Source organism: Tribolium madens, unplaced genomic scaffold (assembly GCF_015345945.1).
Source record: "Tribolium madens isolate multiple individuals breed KSU strain unplaced genomic scaffold, Tmad_KSU_1.1 Scaffold_1;HRSCAF=32;Tcas5.2_LG8, whole genome shotgun sequence".
NCBI lineage: Eukaryota > Metazoa > Arthropoda > Insecta > Coleoptera > Tenebrionidae > Tribolium > Tribolium madens.
The window spans coordinates 7,053,224-7,071,464 of record NW_025400984.1 but is presented as its reverse complement, the minus strand read 5'-3'; the positions used below and the strand labels follow the sequence as shown (position 1 = coordinate 7,071,464).

The 18,241-nt window shown below is 33.4% G+C and overlaps 1 protein-coding gene across 2 annotated transcripts in view; it reads left to right on the top strand.

Moving 5' to 3' along the window:
* Positions 1-18,241, top strand: part of LOC123003667 — a 98,712-nt gene that overhangs the window by 50,783 nt on the left and 29,688 nt on the right. Inside the window, exon 1 of one of the 2 annotated variants that reach the window (XM_044396587.1) lies at positions 14,914-15,140. The exons of the other annotated variant lie outside the window; for it this stretch is intronic. Within the exon in view, the coding sequence (XP_044252522.1) occupies positions 15,084-15,140 (57 nt within the window). The 5' untranslated portion in view covers positions 14,914-15,083. Of the gene's footprint in view, positions 1-14,913; positions 15,141-18,241 lie in introns of those variants that run through there. 2 annotated transcript variants of the gene reach the window in all.

Below are 18,241 nucleotides of genomic sequence, written 5' to 3'. Positions count from 1 at the left end.
TGTTCGGCGAAGCTTAAGGGTTGTGGAGCAAATAACAGTCGCTGTTGTACTATTATAAAAACTCTCTTTATTATAAAAATAATTTGATTATATACAATTTCTAACTTAAACTAAAACAGTAAATCTAAAACATTGGCTACCTTAATGATGAATTACCAATTTATTTTATAAAACTATATTGATGATTGTTTGTTTGTCGCTGGCATAATGACCCACTTAAGACATTTCGCTGATCGTTGCTGACCGCGCGGAAGTGTCTGCTCGGGTCGGTGCACTATTGCGACAAACTTGTCGAAATGTTAAATTTTATAAAAAAATGAAAATTGTTCGTTTGAACAGTGTGAATATTAAATGAATTAGTTTTACTCGACATTCATTCATAGTCGTGATTGTGCATTCATTATTTTTACTGTGCATTTATTTATTATTTCACTGTACATTTATTATTTTTACTGTGCATTTATTAGTTTACTGTGCACTTATTATTTTTACTGATCAAAAATACTTGACCTTTAAATAATAACATACTTTGCATTTAATTTGTTCTCAAATGAAATTTGCTTGTGCCTTTGACTGGTAACAAAGTAGCACACACTGGAAACTTTGCGACAACCGTTGAATGCGATTTATTATCGCCATGAGTATATTTCCCATGCTTGGCGGTTGATACGTTTAAAAGAAAATCCATGTTTTTAGAAGTTGGTACACATTAACGATTGTCTTTGACTGGGTTTACAGTTACTTCAATATAAGTATTTCATTACACAGGAAGTAAGTGAAGGAAGTTTACATGAAGAGTTATGTAGACAAGTGACAGATCTTTATTTATTCAACGTATTAAGTTTTTCTCACTTTCAAAGAAGTGCTTTTTGATGGAAATTTTGTTACGATGGGGCTACTTATCCAGTCGGATAAATAGGAGAATATTAATTAACTCAAATATCATACCACACTGTAGCATTTCGTGAAGTTTTTTCATTACCACTTAATTAAAACTTTTCAACGAGCTTCTCTGGAAATTAGGAACAACATTCTTCAATTAAATACTCGGAAATTTATTGCTCGCAGTTATACGCGATTTTTATGAAAACTTCTAGTGGAGAAATTTTCGGGCATTTTTTGCCGTAGGTTTAATTAGAGTTGGAGTTAATTTCCGGCAACTATAGCAAATGTTGGGGCGTTGAATCATAACCGGGACTCCCTTCGACGAATAATGACAAGTCTCGAGGGAATGTGCCAAGTTTTAGTGCAATTATATGTCACTATTAAAAAATTGAGAGTGATTTGAAAAAGTAAGCAGGAAGTGGAGTCCAGAGGGACCATTTGAAAGCGAGACGGAAACACGGCCATTCCTAACTCACATGGCAACATAACGGATGCGAGATTCAGAGCAAGCAAGGCAGAAACATTTAACGGGCTAACTTTTTGGATATTCACTAATGGTACAGTTGAAATAAATCATGCGGCTACGCCGAAAAAAGAAGATAAATACGCTCCACACAGAATTCATTTCTAGTCGTGCTTAAGAGTTATCTGTGCTAAATACCACGCGACGGCTTTATCTCATTAGGGAAAATATCGAAGATAATTGATTTAAATTAAAAAGCCGTCAGCACCTGAGGTAATTAGTTAAGTTAGTGTCAGTGTCTCAGCGAACCATTTGTTGATAGTTGAATGTGAACCAGCAATTAATTAGAAATTTAGATCAGACTGGGTTGATTTTAACCCGCAGCTTAAACTGTGAACTTTTCATCGATTAATTAGAAAAGTTTACCGAGTAATCAGTCACCTTTTGTAGTTGGGCGGCGATAATTCGGTGGAAAAGAATCAGAGTCGCGCAAAAGGCGAACATCACTCTTCGCGAAAGCTCCTGATTTTTCAAGCACTTGGAGCAAATTTCAGGAAAACATTCACGTAGCGTGCTTACAAACCGCGAATTCTGCATTCTCTTTTTCTACAGTGACGGTGACATAGCACGTCGAGTATTTTACAACTTAATGGACGCTTTGCAAAAACCGCTTTCCAGATCACTAAATTTCATTTTCATCACGAGATGCGTGATGCTGGAATATAAATCAAATCGCGAACAATGAGAATCACTCGAACTCCCACTCGTGTGTTAATTTTTCGGCAGGCATATTCTCGGTAATCCTCCGAGGCCGGGGCTGGGGCAATTTGATATCATCCCTCCTGGTGTTGGCCAAATCGCATTACCTTCCGCGACAGATGTGCGGTCGGACAGTTCGGGGCTTATGAAACAATGTTAGATCAGTTACTTTGTAGCAATTTGGCAAACAAGTTCGACTAAAACAACGTTTGTGAGAGAGCCATCGGCGCCCGCCGCGTAATGGATTTACGCGGAGCTCATCTGCATTTACAATAATGTTATTGCCTTCATTTACATGCGCATAGGGCGATTATTTATGGTCCGATGCGAGATTTTCTGCACGTTGAAGCGGCCCCAAGCCCGGACTTGCTTCAATTTGCGGGGTCAAGCCACATTCTAAATGAACTACATCAAACCATATTTTCAAAGTTTTTTTTACGAATTTTGAATGACAAATTCATGTGTTTGTCTTAAACAATAATTTAAAAGCGCAATGTTCCAACAAGTTTTTTTACTTGTGCATATTTAACTTGTTATTCTTACTTTAAAACCATAAAAAATGGCACACGTTATCCTTGTATGTTTGTAACAAAGAATGATGTCTTAACTTTACCTAGAAACTTTGATTCACAAGAAATACATAGATTTTTTTTTGAAACAATATTTATTCTCTCATCAAGACAGTGAAACACAAAATAGAAAATTAAATAAAACTGCATCCCTATATTTTCGGCAATATTATATGTTATATAGGTAATGTACATATAAATTGATATTTATTAAATTTTATTATTAACGAAATATATTTATGTAACGTTTAAGTATGTTTAAATATACGCGTTGATTCATATTGTTTTATTTTATTTCTACCATATTTAACCAACAAAAAAAAAACTAAAAAATATATGTTTTATTTTCTTTTGTGTTATTTTACAGAAATAGTTTTCAAAATTACTGAAAAAAATGTTGAAATTTAAATTTTAAAACAACCAATTAGTTAATTCGGAAAAACCTCTCACATTTTGTAGAAGCGATGATTAGATTTATTGTTTATATTAGTTAATTACAACACTAAAGTTTTGTAAAATCCAACAAGAGAGACTGGTGAATAGTTTCCTAGTTTTATTTACATTGGTAACAGAAACATTGTTCGTCTACGCCTGAAAAAATTGCAGAAATATTATTTTAAAATTAATTAATGTTGTCTTGTTTTTTACATTTTTAATTTGTTAATTAATTTTCTTTGTGATGGTTTAAACATCATCATAATATTAACTTAATCTTTAACGCTGTAAAAAATTAAAACTCTGAACAAAATTTGTGGGAATACGTATATAAGGTTACAATTTTGCTAGCAATTTTTCTCCAGAATAATTGCAAAGTAATTATAATTAATACTCAGCTTAAACTAACTTTTTAGTGTTATTATTTTTGAAAACTTTTGTTGGATTTATTTTCTTGTGCAGTTTAGAGTAGAATTACAAGAATTGCTCTTCTTTTATGCGCATAATTTTTCATTAACTCATTCATTTCCCTTTTCTATTTATTTAGCCGCTTTAATTCTCTGCCCTCGACAATATCCTGGCACCCGCTTGCATTTTTTCCATTGCTCTAATTATATAACGCCTAAAAAGCAAGCACATGTGCCGCTATTTTAATCCGTTTGCAAAACTGCATTCAAGTGATTTTAAAGCGTACTATATTTATTAGCGCTGATGATGAAACATCGTATTCGTGCGCCATTAGGGGGTTGATTTCACCCACCCACATACATTATGACGCATATTTCCTTGATTGGGGTTGCAAATGCACTATCTCTCTTGAGGGGAAAAATGTATACCCCATGGCCCACCGACATTAGATTTGTGTATTGCTGCAACTAGGGTGATTGCATTATCCTGCCATTTCAAATGCTGTGTACTTTGATCTGTTTGTAATTGTTAGTGCAAAATTTACAATTCAAATTCTGTAATTTGCCAGGTATTCATACAGATGGTCTGAAAGAATTATAATTTCCGAGACAAGCCGCGATTTTCTGAAATTTTATTACGCCATAAAACGAATTATCCTGTTGTTGAGACGCTGAAACTATTTCGTAAATAACATTAAGTGCCTTTGATGAGCAGTGGTAGGCACTATTTCAGTTATTTAATCTTCTCAAACGTCTGAAATCAGCGCCACAATTCGAAACCAAATTAATCTCGCTTCAGCTATTATAACAAGAAAAGTTTGTCCTAATTAAGTCAACATAAATCCTCCCTATCGATTGTTATTTCAGTGTATCGTTTTCCTAAATGAGTCCCAAGGCTCGGTTTGATCCACGGGTCTTACGTCTTCGATGCATATAATTTTATTAGTCGGAAAGGTTAGTGATAACAATAAATCCCCGTCGATATCAATTTCGGATTAAATTCGTACACGCGCCAACGCATTATTAAATGCATAGGGAACCACACCAAGAGTCCCTTCTTATGATCCTGCAGGGGTGAAATGTGCTGCACGAATTTTATGTTCGTGTGTTGTCAGCGCTGCAAGCGTACTATTGTTTGTGCCACTCCTCGGGTAATTTGTTACTGTTCAAGCCACATGTTTGTTCCTTTTTCCTTTAGAAATTCGTTTTAGCACGATGTAGAGGAACTTGTTATCTAAAGGGTGAAATTTGTGAAATAATTGTACTCGGAATGTGCTACAGCGGGATTTTCTACGGGCACCTCATTATTCGAATTTGCATGCAGCCTTCGAGGAGTCTCTCGAAGAAAGTCTTTCCACAAAACGAAACAATACTAATATCCCCATTTGAATACATGTTAAGAAAATTAGTTCTAAATTCTAAACCCCACTCAACTTCTGATACGTCAATTGGTTTCAAACAAAAATTAAAATCAAAAAAGCAACAAAAAAATTTTGTACAATATCTTAACTTATCTTTTAACTTTATTTGTGTTTTGTGTAATTAATAAAAATGATTATTATTTATTAATTATATTCTTTAATATATATTCATTATTAAAAAAGGACACTTTTTTACTTAAACTTTAAAATCTTTTCTCGATTTACAAATCACCAGATCCTCCGCGAATTAAATTGAAGTTAATTAAAAATATTTATATAAGCGCAACTTCCGCCGACTTCTTTTCATTATCCATCGGTTATTTCCTGTCGAAAATATTTTTCGTCGCTCGACTCGCAGCTTCTCTCTATTCAGCTTAGATACTGTATTGATAAAATTGATATTCAAATCTGTTTAACTGTATTTCCGAACTGCAAAAAAATCATTTCCTTTGGCTCCAGTGCTAATTTTATCTCGACTGTATCCTCGCATCATTTTCCAACGCAACGCCCCGCCAGTTAATTACACACCATCTGAAGAGTATTTTCGTCGTCGAGAGAAAAATAATTGGCGAAAATGCAGTCGTGCTGTGTATGAACGTGAGCTAAAATCCCTCACTAACGAAGCATGAAGAATTATTTCATTACAACGACGTCCTTGTGTTTTTGTAAGTTCACATTTGAAAATAAAACCCACTCGACTTTGGTGTTTTATTTAATTCCGCACAAAGGCGTCGGGGAAAATGTTGCAACGTGTTATTAAATTATTCCTAGTTGGATTGTTGGGCAGAATTGACGTTGTGATGATGGATTACCTGATGGTAGTGTGTCGTTTTTCTATCAGCAGGTGTCGAGCAGGATTAAAATGTTTTGACAATCAGAAAACTCGGTCTGTTGGCATGTTGGATTTTATTGCGGCGTCACGTTGACTCTACCGACTCATTTGCATCGGCGGTCATTAATAAAAGGCCGTCCCTGCCAGAACAAATCTATAAATTCTCGCCTGCTTCAGGACGTGACGACGCCGGCGCTCCACTCGGATTCCGCAAAAGTAGACACTAAAACCGTTTGCTGTACTTATAACGAGCGCAGAATGATGACCGGCAATTCTTCCAAGGGAGTACTAAATTTTGTTGCGATTTTTATTATCACCACTATGTCTACTCCGTGTTTTTTTGTTCAAACGTCGCTGCTTTCTTGTCAGGGGTGCTATCGATCGCCAGGCCTTTCCGGGAGGATATCTTCTTTAAGATAAAACTAGTAGAGAATACTTTTTGGCTCTAATCTCACCTGATTTTAAAACACGTTAATCATTCAGACTTTAACGTGTTAACACTTAGATTACTGGAAAGCGAAGAAAATTTAAATTTTCGAATGAATTGAAAACGTTAGGAAACGGGAAATTGCTCACTGCAACCACCATAAAATTTAAAATTTCTTGGTAGATTATTTAACTAGACAAAAAAATTCGCAAATTATTGGACGAGAAATGAATTTTTTTTTTCGGCTCTGTGGTTTTTCAGTTTTCAGTTCAGTTCCGATAGTTTGCGTAAAACGAATTTATTTCTGTTGTTTCGATTCCGCATCACCTCCCGTCCACATCCACAAGCCATGTATTTTTTAAGTCTTTTGAAATCCAATCCTCTGTTGATTTTTCTGTTTCGTTTTCAGCCGATAGATCAATTCGAGCCCCGCTCTCAAATTTCTAGACTTTTGTAATTTGTTTTACACCGGATTTTCAGTGGCAATATTTTTTCTTTGGTAAGTCGAAACTTTCCACTACTAGATAAAATCCACTTTTCTCTCCCCTTTTTGAATTGATTAGTTGACATTTCTGCCGATACACATGAGGACAAAACTCTTAATGACTTCGCATAACCGGAAGCTTTGTACGAAATTCCTTAGGGACACGAGTCGACGCCTTCACGCCACAATTACACACATGTCGTGCACGTTTGGCGATTAATTTCACAAAGAAATTTGTTTAATGGTTCAGTTCTTCAAATAGATGACTACGGACTATTTTCACCCCGTTTCTATTTTCGAATCGACGAAAAAATACCGATAGTTCACTTAAAAAGGAAATGTATTTCAGCTTGGACGATAAATTATGGACCATCATCAAGTTGTATTAAGAAGCTTCGCCTGTTGGAGAACTGTCACCTCGTCATAAGTTATATTTTCCTTCGGCCATAATATCTAATAAAACTAGATCATTATTATCTATAAGTCACGTTCCGGTTTAAACTTTTCTATAGGAATGAGATAAATTGCTCTTCCAGGATTATTTATAACAGCGAATCTACCAACACGTGACATATTTTATCAAAAACGACAACACAAGTATCTCTCATAGTTAGATATGGCATTTCATTGATCACTCTTAGATTTAGATATGATTTACATTAATTATTTGATTTGGCGTAATGAATTCTAAGAACAGCATTAAAATCTGGTCTCTAAAATACAATTTTTTTGCGTTGTTCACTTTATTCCAGCCTTATAAAAAATCTTACTATGTTTTTTGTGTTTCAGTAAATTGACATACAAAAATGTCTCGCCACACCTTTTTCAAAATTTAATGACTTTTTCAACCTTGTCGCGCGTCATTATTTCCCGTTTCCTCCATAATCTGTCGTGTGCAAACTTCGTTTATGACAAAAGCTTGTCTCGTTTAATGACAATCGAAGACGCAGATGGTCGAACACTAATTGCAAGCCTGTCCCACATCAGCACGAGTCCAGACATTGTCATCGCCTCATTATTTTTGACACGAAAAATCTATCAAACACTACTATATGCACACATTGTGATATTTTACTCGGTAAATCGGCCACCACCCTATTCAATATCACTTATTAGCGGTGCGTGAATGACGTCATCAAGAGTGGTAGTCGATCGGCAGTCATTTGTTTGAGATTTTCATTTATAATCGTGCACAATGAGAGGCAGCCGGCTGTGAAACACTCGAGCATCGCACCATTGTCACCCCGCCGACTTCGTCCCGGGCCCTTTTGTCTACGTTTTCATAATACATTGTTCTCTTAATAATGCCTCCGATGTAAATTGTGCGCGCGATTTCTTCATTTTACAAATTATCCATACCAGATCGAGTGATTAAAAGTGCACAAGAACGAGATTGATGCCATTTTTTAAATTAAAGTCACAATACTTTAGGTATGATTATAAATTGTATGTAAAACTACATACTGTAAATACAAAGTACCTATATACCCAATAGTATAAAACTATCTAACAACAAAACATTTCATTGATAAGTAACAAAAAATGTAAACTGAAGCTAAAATAGACTTTGACATAAAATTACGTGTGCAGAAGTCAGGATTTTTCTTTTTTTAAGAAGACAACTTTCAAATACTTACATAGAGGGTAAATATTTTTTTGTTAAAATTATTTATTTTTTGAAAAAACTACTTGATGAACGATAAAGTAAGTACTACACACAAAAATGTGACGTTTTATAATTTTTTTTTGTTTTTGAGTTTTGTAAGACTTTTATTTATTTTAAATGGCAACCCACTATAAAACTTTTTTACATGGCTATAACCTAAAGCTTACAACTATCTACATTTTAACCAATTTTTATCGATTTTTTTTTAATATAAGTTGGTATTTTAACAAAGAAAAAATCGTACAACTTAAAAACAAAATAAAATTTCAAATTTTTAAAACACGATCACAGGTTTTATAGCAGTATAATTTTTATTTTATGAACACAAATGATTAAAAAAACGCTTTGGTTTCATAGGTATTTTTTATTCACCTTGCTACTGTACATACATAAATTTAGATGCATGATATTGGAATTGTTTATTTCTGTTAAATTTTTATGTAAATAATAATGATATAAGAGATAAAAATTACATTTACATTTGTTAGTTCTTCAAATTTATTTTCCAATAGCATTTCATAGTTGAAATTTGTATAAAATGCGACTGCCTGTAACAATAGTATTATAATTACTGTATTGTTATTATTATCATTTGTCATGTTATAAAGTGTCCGAAATAAAACTTTATTTGTAGTCATAGTAATTTTAAAAAGTTACAGAAACAGAAAGAAAAATGTAATGCAAAAATACAAATGATTTATTTGCGTAATTTTATACTAAAAATAATTAATTTTATTAAAAGCTTTGACTTTATCTATTAATGTCTAAATAAACTAAAAGCATAAATATTTTACAAATCAATGTTTTTTAATTTTACCTAATGTTTACAGTATTCTTGCTGATTTAAAATAATAACAAATAAGAGTCAACATAGTAGTCCTACACTTTTGAAAATAACAGATATCTTTGATTTGAACTGCAGTTAAATAAAAAACAAAACTTTTGTTTTACTGCTTTTTAATTTTTTAAAGTCAGAATCAAATTTCGAAAGTCTTTAAACCCAAAATTCTTTTTTTTTCAGGAAAATGGTCACACTGATGATATTAATTTTTATTTAATTTTAAAACTATATTATGGAAACTCGACTAGCTGATATTGAGATATTATTAAGATGTAGGTAATAAAAAGCGACGACTTATAGTGGGTTTAACCGATAAAATCTTACTTGAGACATTGTGTATAAAAGTTTAATTTTGAAGTAGATTGTAAGCGGATTGTTTATGCTTTTATTTAGTTTAAGATTTTTGGTGTTTATATTGGTATTAAAATTTGATTTCATTTTATTTTTGAGACAAATGTGATTTCGTGTCATTTACATTTTATGCCCCTTCGAATACAGAGTTGCCCGAAAACTGTTTAAACTTTGTAACACAATGTTTTTCTGCTATGGGCAAGCACAGGTTTAATTCGAAATGAACAGGGGTAACATGGGACTGATCCATTGTAACTTTTCAATACTCTCAAGATGCGGTGTAACATGTATCGATATCTGCACCTTTGAAATGCTCGTTCTTTCATCCAAATCAGCTGTCCTAGCGCTTCCCCTCTTATTCTTTGGCTTCAAAAGATTTTTATTGAATTCACAGTGTCTTTAAAGGATCTTTTGTGACTGGAATCGTATCCACACACGATTTCCGCTAAAGTGAAACCCAATTTCGCTTGAGCTATCTTTGCATAAGACGCAACAACTCAATTACAACAATTCTCATCAAGTTAAGATACGCTTTTGTATCCTAAATATTTCCGGATGTAACTAGCCGTATGCATAGTTAAAGAACAAAATGCAACTTTGCCCGTTTGTCGGCTCGTTAGTTGATGGAGCTTCCTGGAGCTTGCGATAAATCAGCCTCGGTAAAGTGCTATGCAAATAGGAGGCTGACCTCACACGGGATTGTTACAGTCGAGACTAAGTCCCACAAGAACCTCGTTCAGGTAATTGAACAAAAAGTACGAAAAACAATTCAAAATCGACTACAACATTTCTTAATTAAGCAATAAAAATTTTCTTAATGATGTCTAGCTCTGACCCCAACTTTACGACGTAATTGCGATTAGGGCGTTTAATGTCTTTGGTTGTCACGCTGTTAGACACAAAGCAGGATTTCTCAATTGCCCTTTTCGATTTTTACGTATAAAAACTGCATTCATCTGTGGTACGCAGCTGTGCGATTTATTATTTTCAATGACCAATAAACCGAATAGTTGTTTTAATGTTTTAAAGTTCTTGAAATTAATTTCAAATGAATCTAGAAATTGTGATCGACCCTTCGTCGATAATGAGACCGTTAAGAGTTAATAAGCACTTTTAATGAAAGTGCAGAGACGCTAATTATAGTAGAATGGGTAACAAATTCTTGGACCATTGTTACACCCCTGTCGTGACCCCTATGGCAGTAAATATGATGTAATAAAGGCACGCCGGGAGATGAATGACATTTTATCCCTCAACACATGCCGTTTATTGTTATTATCTTTAATATATCTCGGGAAAATGTGTCCTTGTATTCGAGACGATTAAGCAAATAAATTTAAAAAATTTAGGCTTTTTTAGAGAAGCTGAATTAGATTTACGAAAGCTCTAAAAGCTCAAGACTTAAATAATACATGTTCTTTGCACGCGATTGCCTTTCATTCAGGACCGGTTTTCTGAAGTTTCAAAATACAGAGTGTTTCATAATTTTACGAGGTCTGCGCCTGTAAGATGCAATCAATAATACATATTCCGATACGAACTCGATTACAAATTTTGAAAAATTGGATAATCTTCTCTAGTTTGTTCACCCTTTCAAAAATTACAACGTTTTTAGTTAGTTAGTAATTAAGATAGATAAACTACAATCATATTCATGCCGTCTCTTGATAGAACAAATAATAATTGTTTCTGAAAAACTGCAGTTTATGACTATTAATGAAACAGTGATTAGTTTGACAACTACTGTCATGAGTTTCCAAAAATTAAATAATTAAATGTGTATTTTTTATATCCAGTGTTCTGTGACTTTTGTATATTTGGGTGCGTACATTAGGCGCAAGCCTCGTAAAGTTATGTGAAACACCCTGTATTAATAAATAGTGGATTTTAAATTTTATTTAAAACTATATTATTTTTTTACCAAAAAACGTAAAAATATTTTCTCTCTGTTTAAAGTCTGAACACTACGTGATCTTAATGTATTACAATTAGTAAAGTGAAATTAGTGCAGTCTGGCGAGCTTTCTCTGTCTTTTAAATACTTTGTTCAATTTTCAGTAAGTCAATTCCACATATTAAAAAAACGTGTCAATATGGCACAGCAAAATGAGCCAACAAATCAGAGGTGGGTCGGGCAGGATATAATTCTTGTTGCTTCCAGCATGTGCCTTGGCCTTTTTCTCTGATATTAAATTTATTACACCGCTTTTTGGGGTGTCTTTGGGGAGCGATTTGACGTTTTATTTGATCGGTAGATTTGAGATTAGTAAGATAAAAATATCTCAGTTATTGGTTCATTCTCAGAGGATCTATCATGAGAATCCAATTCAGTTTTGTTCTCATCATTTTACAAGATGTAAATTTTAATCAACTGTTTAACTAATTTGATTTCAATAATTGATTCAATTAGGTGACCATTGGAGAAATTAATATGTAGAGGTATATCAATTAGTTACAATTGAAGCTTGTTTACGTTGCTGTCATTGGAGACGGTGCTTGTTTCGTTTAAGGTCATTTTGGAAATAATGTTCGGAATTAGTAGCTGTTACGGTAACCTTGACTAATTACAATAATTTTAAACAGTAGGTAACGCATAATAAACTCGGAAATATTAGATATATCGTTAATAAAAAGTTGAAAGATATAATGGGAACAGTTTAGGCCCTCGAGGGACTTATGACTTTACGGTAAAGGAACATGAGATGCTGTTGTGCCGTTATGTGCAGGCAGCTGTCTTATAAGCGTGGAAAATTATTCGCAAATTATTTAATCCAACGCTGACACTTATATCTAATGAATAAAAGTGAAAAAGTGAAGTAAGAAGTTGGCACACAGCCACAAAAATATTTCATAATTAGTAATAAATGCAAAATAGTTGAGCAAGTTGGGGCTTATTAACTTGATTAATTTATTCAAGTGTCACAAACAAAAACTTCTGGCATTTTTAAAGTCTACGGTTTATTCTAGAAATTATATTTAATTTATTCCAGAGTTGAAGTAGTTTCTAAGGTCTATTTATATACATAAACGTTGTGCATTATTATTGATCGAATAATTGTGCGATTATTCGTTAATCAATTTGCTTGCATTTGAATAAAAATTACTTCTTGATCCAGCATTGTCACGAAAAATGCTTTCTTAAAACTCGACAAGTTTCGTTATTATAACTTGGAATTGAATTAAGAAGTTTAAATTAAAATTTTTCTATAAATTTGTTACAACTTGGTATTATAAATTCTGAGTGTAGGAAAAGAAAAATAAATATTCATTATGCAGTCTGATAATAATTAATCTCGGAATTTTTCGTTATTCTCAGTAGCTACACAGATTATTATTTTTTATGGTCTTTATTATTTTGTCGAATAAATTTACAAATTGAGACATGAAAGTGGTAGTAATTCTTGCTTAATGTGAACGACTTTGCTTTATCCCGCTATTCTATTTTACTCAGTTTTCCTTTTACTCACATTGTTTAGATAACAAAAAGAACAAAAGCGAACGACTTACAACGTTTGTCATTATTTTTCTCGAAGACATGAACTTCAAAAGCAAAAGTTTTATGCCTCGCTGTTGATTTTCCGGTGCTTATGATGTGGTAATTAGTAAAAATATTACAACGATACATAAACAGTTAACACGTTTTGCTCACGCGTTGTGGCCCATAATAGTGATTTTATTAGGTATTAATGCCAGCTATTATTATTACCATCATTATAATAATTTATGCTCTTGCTGAAGCAACATTTTTGTACAATTTTATCACTATTTTATCTGAACGATTTTTTCGAAAAAATCCCTTGATTGTTTTATTATCACAGACCATAATTCCAGAGTCCAAAGTACTACATGCAACAACAAGATACGAAACTAATAAATTGGTTACACATCGTGTATTTTCCTAGAAATTAAAAAATAGCGATAAAAATAAACACTGTAACAAAGACTTTGTTTAAAAATTGTCGAAAATTAAAAAAAATATATCTAAATTATGACGTATATTTAGTTAAAATATGTATCTTTTAGTGTCACGAGTAGATACAAAAAATAAAAACTGTTATTTAGCCTACATCCCTATCACAAAGATAGCAGAAACATATTTATTTGTACAGAATTGCATTTGATAAATTCCTTGAAGTGTGACAACACCTGCTCGGATAAATACAAAAGAACAACTTGTGTCAAGCTGAATCGATGTACAGTTTGCCGCGTCCTAGGACAGATAACAATTGATAATATTATTTAACATTTTGTAGGCTCAAATAGGACGGTGGATATACTAAAGCCTGTATTATAGATACAATAAAATTTTCTTCATTGAGTCACAAACGACATATATCTACATGTAGGTATGTTTAAAGCTATGATTTGACTGTTTGGGGTATTGAACCGAACGCGGTTAAAATTTTAAAATGGACAGCTTTATTTTCAACTATCAAACACTTTTGACATTTTGTAAAAAATTGTGAAGCGAAATGTAAACATAAAAAGTCATTGTTATGAAAAGTGATAATGCTTTTAAAACAACTGTCTTTACAGATTTTTATGGCAAAATTATAGAGATTTGTATGTTTACATTGACGATTTTTTTTAACCTACGTAAGATGAATCTTAAATTGTTTTTATCTAAAAGCTTTTTAAAAGTACGTAATACTGATGATATTTCTAGTATGTATTTCATATTTTTTGCTGAAGTCTTCCTTGAAGTTTTGCATAAACTCGGCATTTAATTTAATTTAGAAGTTGAATTGAAGCTTATCTCAAAGATTACTTAGGTACTTAATGCTTTAACAATAGACAGGTAAGAGCTAAATCGGCACAGAGGTTTAGTAGTTGTACATAAATTAGAACAATAATGTACGATATCTTTGAAGTTATGCATAAATGATTAGTGTACATTTGAATGCTTCTCTGATATTAAAGCCACCGATACCATGATCGCAATTTCTGACGCTCTAATAGGGTTTGGTGCACAATTAATTGATCAGCCTTTCAAAGTGGATCTTAAAGATACAGAAGTGGGTATAGAAATCAAGTTTAGCATATTTTTCGAGGTAAAATTACACCACCTCATGTAAAATCGAGTTGAAAGAAAGTTGCGAGATTGACAAGGTGAGAATAGTGTTGTTTGTGGAAGTAATCATCTATCGGATTACAAAATTCAGATAATCGAATTAGAAATCGATTTCGCAGGCGTTAGCACCCCATCTCTGCAGTATCTTTGTTGGAAAGTGAACGTTGACCGTGCTATTAGCGAGGTGCTATTCTCAGACAAACAGCATACCTAGGTAAAATACCGTACAGTTCGTAGACGTGCCGAAAGATATCGTAAATGCTCGCCCGGCAAGCGCACGGAGCCTTATCGTTCAGTTTTCAGTTGAACACGAGATGTAGTCCGGGGAGGTTCTCGTCAAACCATCACCCGAGACCGCTACGAACTTTGGACATTTCAATCAAGCCAGTGATTAACCCTCCCAACTAAAACAGTGCTTAGTGTAACTCTGTGTTGGTGTTTTTACCATGTGATTATCTGTGTATTGTACCATTATGGTTGATAATAATTGTATTATCGAGGGGACGGTTAAGTTCAGAGATGGGAAGAAGGTACGGTTGCCACACGAAACTCCGGTCGTAAAAGCTTTGCTGATAAAATTTGCAAAAAAACTGAGAGAAATAGAATGATTGATGGATGTATTGCGGTACATTTTTTACGATTCTCTTGCGCAAGTTACATTACATTATAAACAAACAATCAAGAGACGTTGAGTTAATAGCTGCTGAATTAATTGTTCAAAGGTTCGGTAATTTTAATGACGTCTTCGCGCGCGACTAGGACTAGTTTCTTCGAGCAAAGGCTAAAAATCAAGGTTGCGAATAAAAATTATAGTTTGTTGTGCACTTTTTATTACCTAGATAATGGGTCTTTTCACGGTATTGTTGCTACCCACGTGATGGACCTCTATTTTATTCCAATTTTTATGAATTTAGTTAAACAATCTTAATTTCTAATGGTGTCAGGTCGTGCAGAAACAGTTGATGACATCAGCATTATAATTCAAAGTTAGGAAAAATTTTAAATGATGATGGAAATACCTACAGAGAAAAAGTTTAAAACTTGAACAAAGTAATTAGTTGAAGTTTCGCTGCGGCGAAATGAATTCACTTTTTTAGTTTTACCGTTATTGACATTAATTCTAATTAAAACTTTATTTTGTACAATTGTCTGAATGTGTGCAATGTAAAAGCTTTCTATTATTTACTCAAAAAGCTCACTATAAATGAAAAATATGAATTAAGTGGATATAGTTTGTATTTTTATCCGCTTTGAGTGGACTGAAAGCAACATTGTGCATTTTTTTTTTATTGGTTTTAACTACTTTTTATATTCTTTACTTCTTTGAAGTAATAAGTTGAGCTTGTCTATTTAGCAAAAAGCTGTTGTTTGTGGAAACAAACATCTTAAGCGAGAAAAAGTTTAATGGGTTTTCAATTACAAGACCATCTGCAACATTTTTATATGATATCCTCTAGTTATCACTGGGTTTATAGAAACGAAGATCAGATTGTTATATGTATTTTCCCATGGAAAAAAACCATTCGAAAAAATTTCGTATGTCATTCAGCAATCTTGTTTTTATTTTTATTCGAGATTATTGTTTCGTGGCCGATGTCACAATTTTCGAGATAAAAAATCATGATCATGTTTGCGTTACAACAATAATTCAGGCAATCTTTCAAGAATCGGACCGCCCAAAACAAGCTTTAACATGACAGAGCGAAATCAACAAGTTATAACTTGCTACTTTTTTATAATCTTTCTTTTGTTTCTTTCAATTTATTCTAGTCTAGACTCTGGACAGTAATACACTTAATGTTAAAAAAGTAAGAGCGAGAAGAGAAACATAATACTCAGTTTTCCGTGAAACCGAGACGAAAAACTTGGGGCATAATGTCTGGTTAAAAAGTAAGAAGTTGAACGAGAGTCATATGACAGCGCAAAACTGGCAAAATTGCGAGGCCATCTCGAGCATTACTCCGGCAAACTAGATCTGATATCCTTGAGGTATTCACTATTTGTTCTGACATTAAAACGGCTAAATTTAAGATCAAAGAAAGACTGAAGAAGCAATTTTGCTAGCGTTGCGCTGTTGTGAAAACACGTAAAATGTAAAAATGGTTAAATGGCTGTGCCTAAGTAAATAATTTCCCCCAAGTCTTCTCCTATTACAAGTTAATTAAGCTTGCATGCGATATATGTAAATGCACAATCATGGTCGTCTGGCATTATAACCATTGAATCGGTAATGGAGTGGTAGCTTCAATTTATTTACATGGAATAATAGATTTCTGTGTCGCAAACTCGACAATTCCAAATGATGTCTCTAATTTTTCAAGGATAAGTTGTCGCATCATTTTTCCTTAGAAGCAATGAATAATGTTAGATAAAGTAAACAGCGTGTTTCGAAATCTTTGTGAACCTTGACAAATTCAACAAATGTGACAAATGACAGTCATTTCACCGGAGGAATGAAAATAATGTACAAGCGGGGAAAAATTCGCCAGCAAATTGCATGGTGATTTAATTAATATCTTCTCCGTCGTTTAAAATTCAATATTATGCAAAAACTTTAGAAAGTCGAACCCATTTAGTTTTTGAAAGAAGTATTGAAGGTTGAAAGCGAGGGAAAGGGCCGCCGTTTTCACTAAATTGGAGAATTCTTTATATTTCCCGATGTTTATAATTCTAAATCAGGAGTGGAGTCCAATGAATATTGAAGCAGTCGGTCTTTTCTCCAAAACGCAAGATAAGCGAACTTAAATTTGCGAATTCAGTGTACCGCATGTTTGAATTTACTTTGAATATTTTAAATCATGACGTAGCTATTTAATTGTTCGAAACTTCCATTAAATTGAAAAAAAGCCATTAGGCCATATTTTCGGCTTGTACCTCATTAGAATTCTTAATGGAAATGGCTTATATTTTATTCACGAGGGTTGAAACAGATTCTGAAAAGTCAGCCTCATTGATTAATCTTCGATGGAGGCCAAATCCCCTAAGCTCAAGGGTTTTGTTCGACTTTCATCACTTTCTGTATAAAATTTTACTAAAACTTAACACCATATGATGGCCGTTTAGTTTCAAAACCATTTAAGCTCGTCATTGAGCTCTTGGGTCCCGGTGACAGGAAAGGAACGCCTTGAAACGGCCGACCACCCTTATAATTTATTATGGACCTAACTACCAGCCTTTTCTTCAACCGCACTACAGCTAAAATAACAAGGGAAAAAAGCGTCTGCAAGTTTCGTATTACAAAATTTATTTAAAAGGAAATCGGTCAGTGTTGGAACCGGCTGTTGGCAGGAAAACATAATTCGTTTCCTCTGATTGCTTTTTTTCAATTCAAATCCCTGTTTTACAATTATAAACAGATTGTCGCTTGAAAAAAAGGAAATGATAGTTTACACCAAATGCAAACTTTGACCCGAACACGACCTGACACCTCATATTTAAAATTATGATTCTACAGGCGATTTATTGCAGGAAAACACAACACACTCGCGTAATTGCATTCAAAAAAGTTAATTGACTACAGAAGGGAGAAAGGAAGGCCCCGTCAGGACGAAATGTGGTTCCAATCAACTTAACACTTAATTAACTCTCAGATGGCGTATTTACAAATTTAGGTGTTTGTACTTAATGCCCT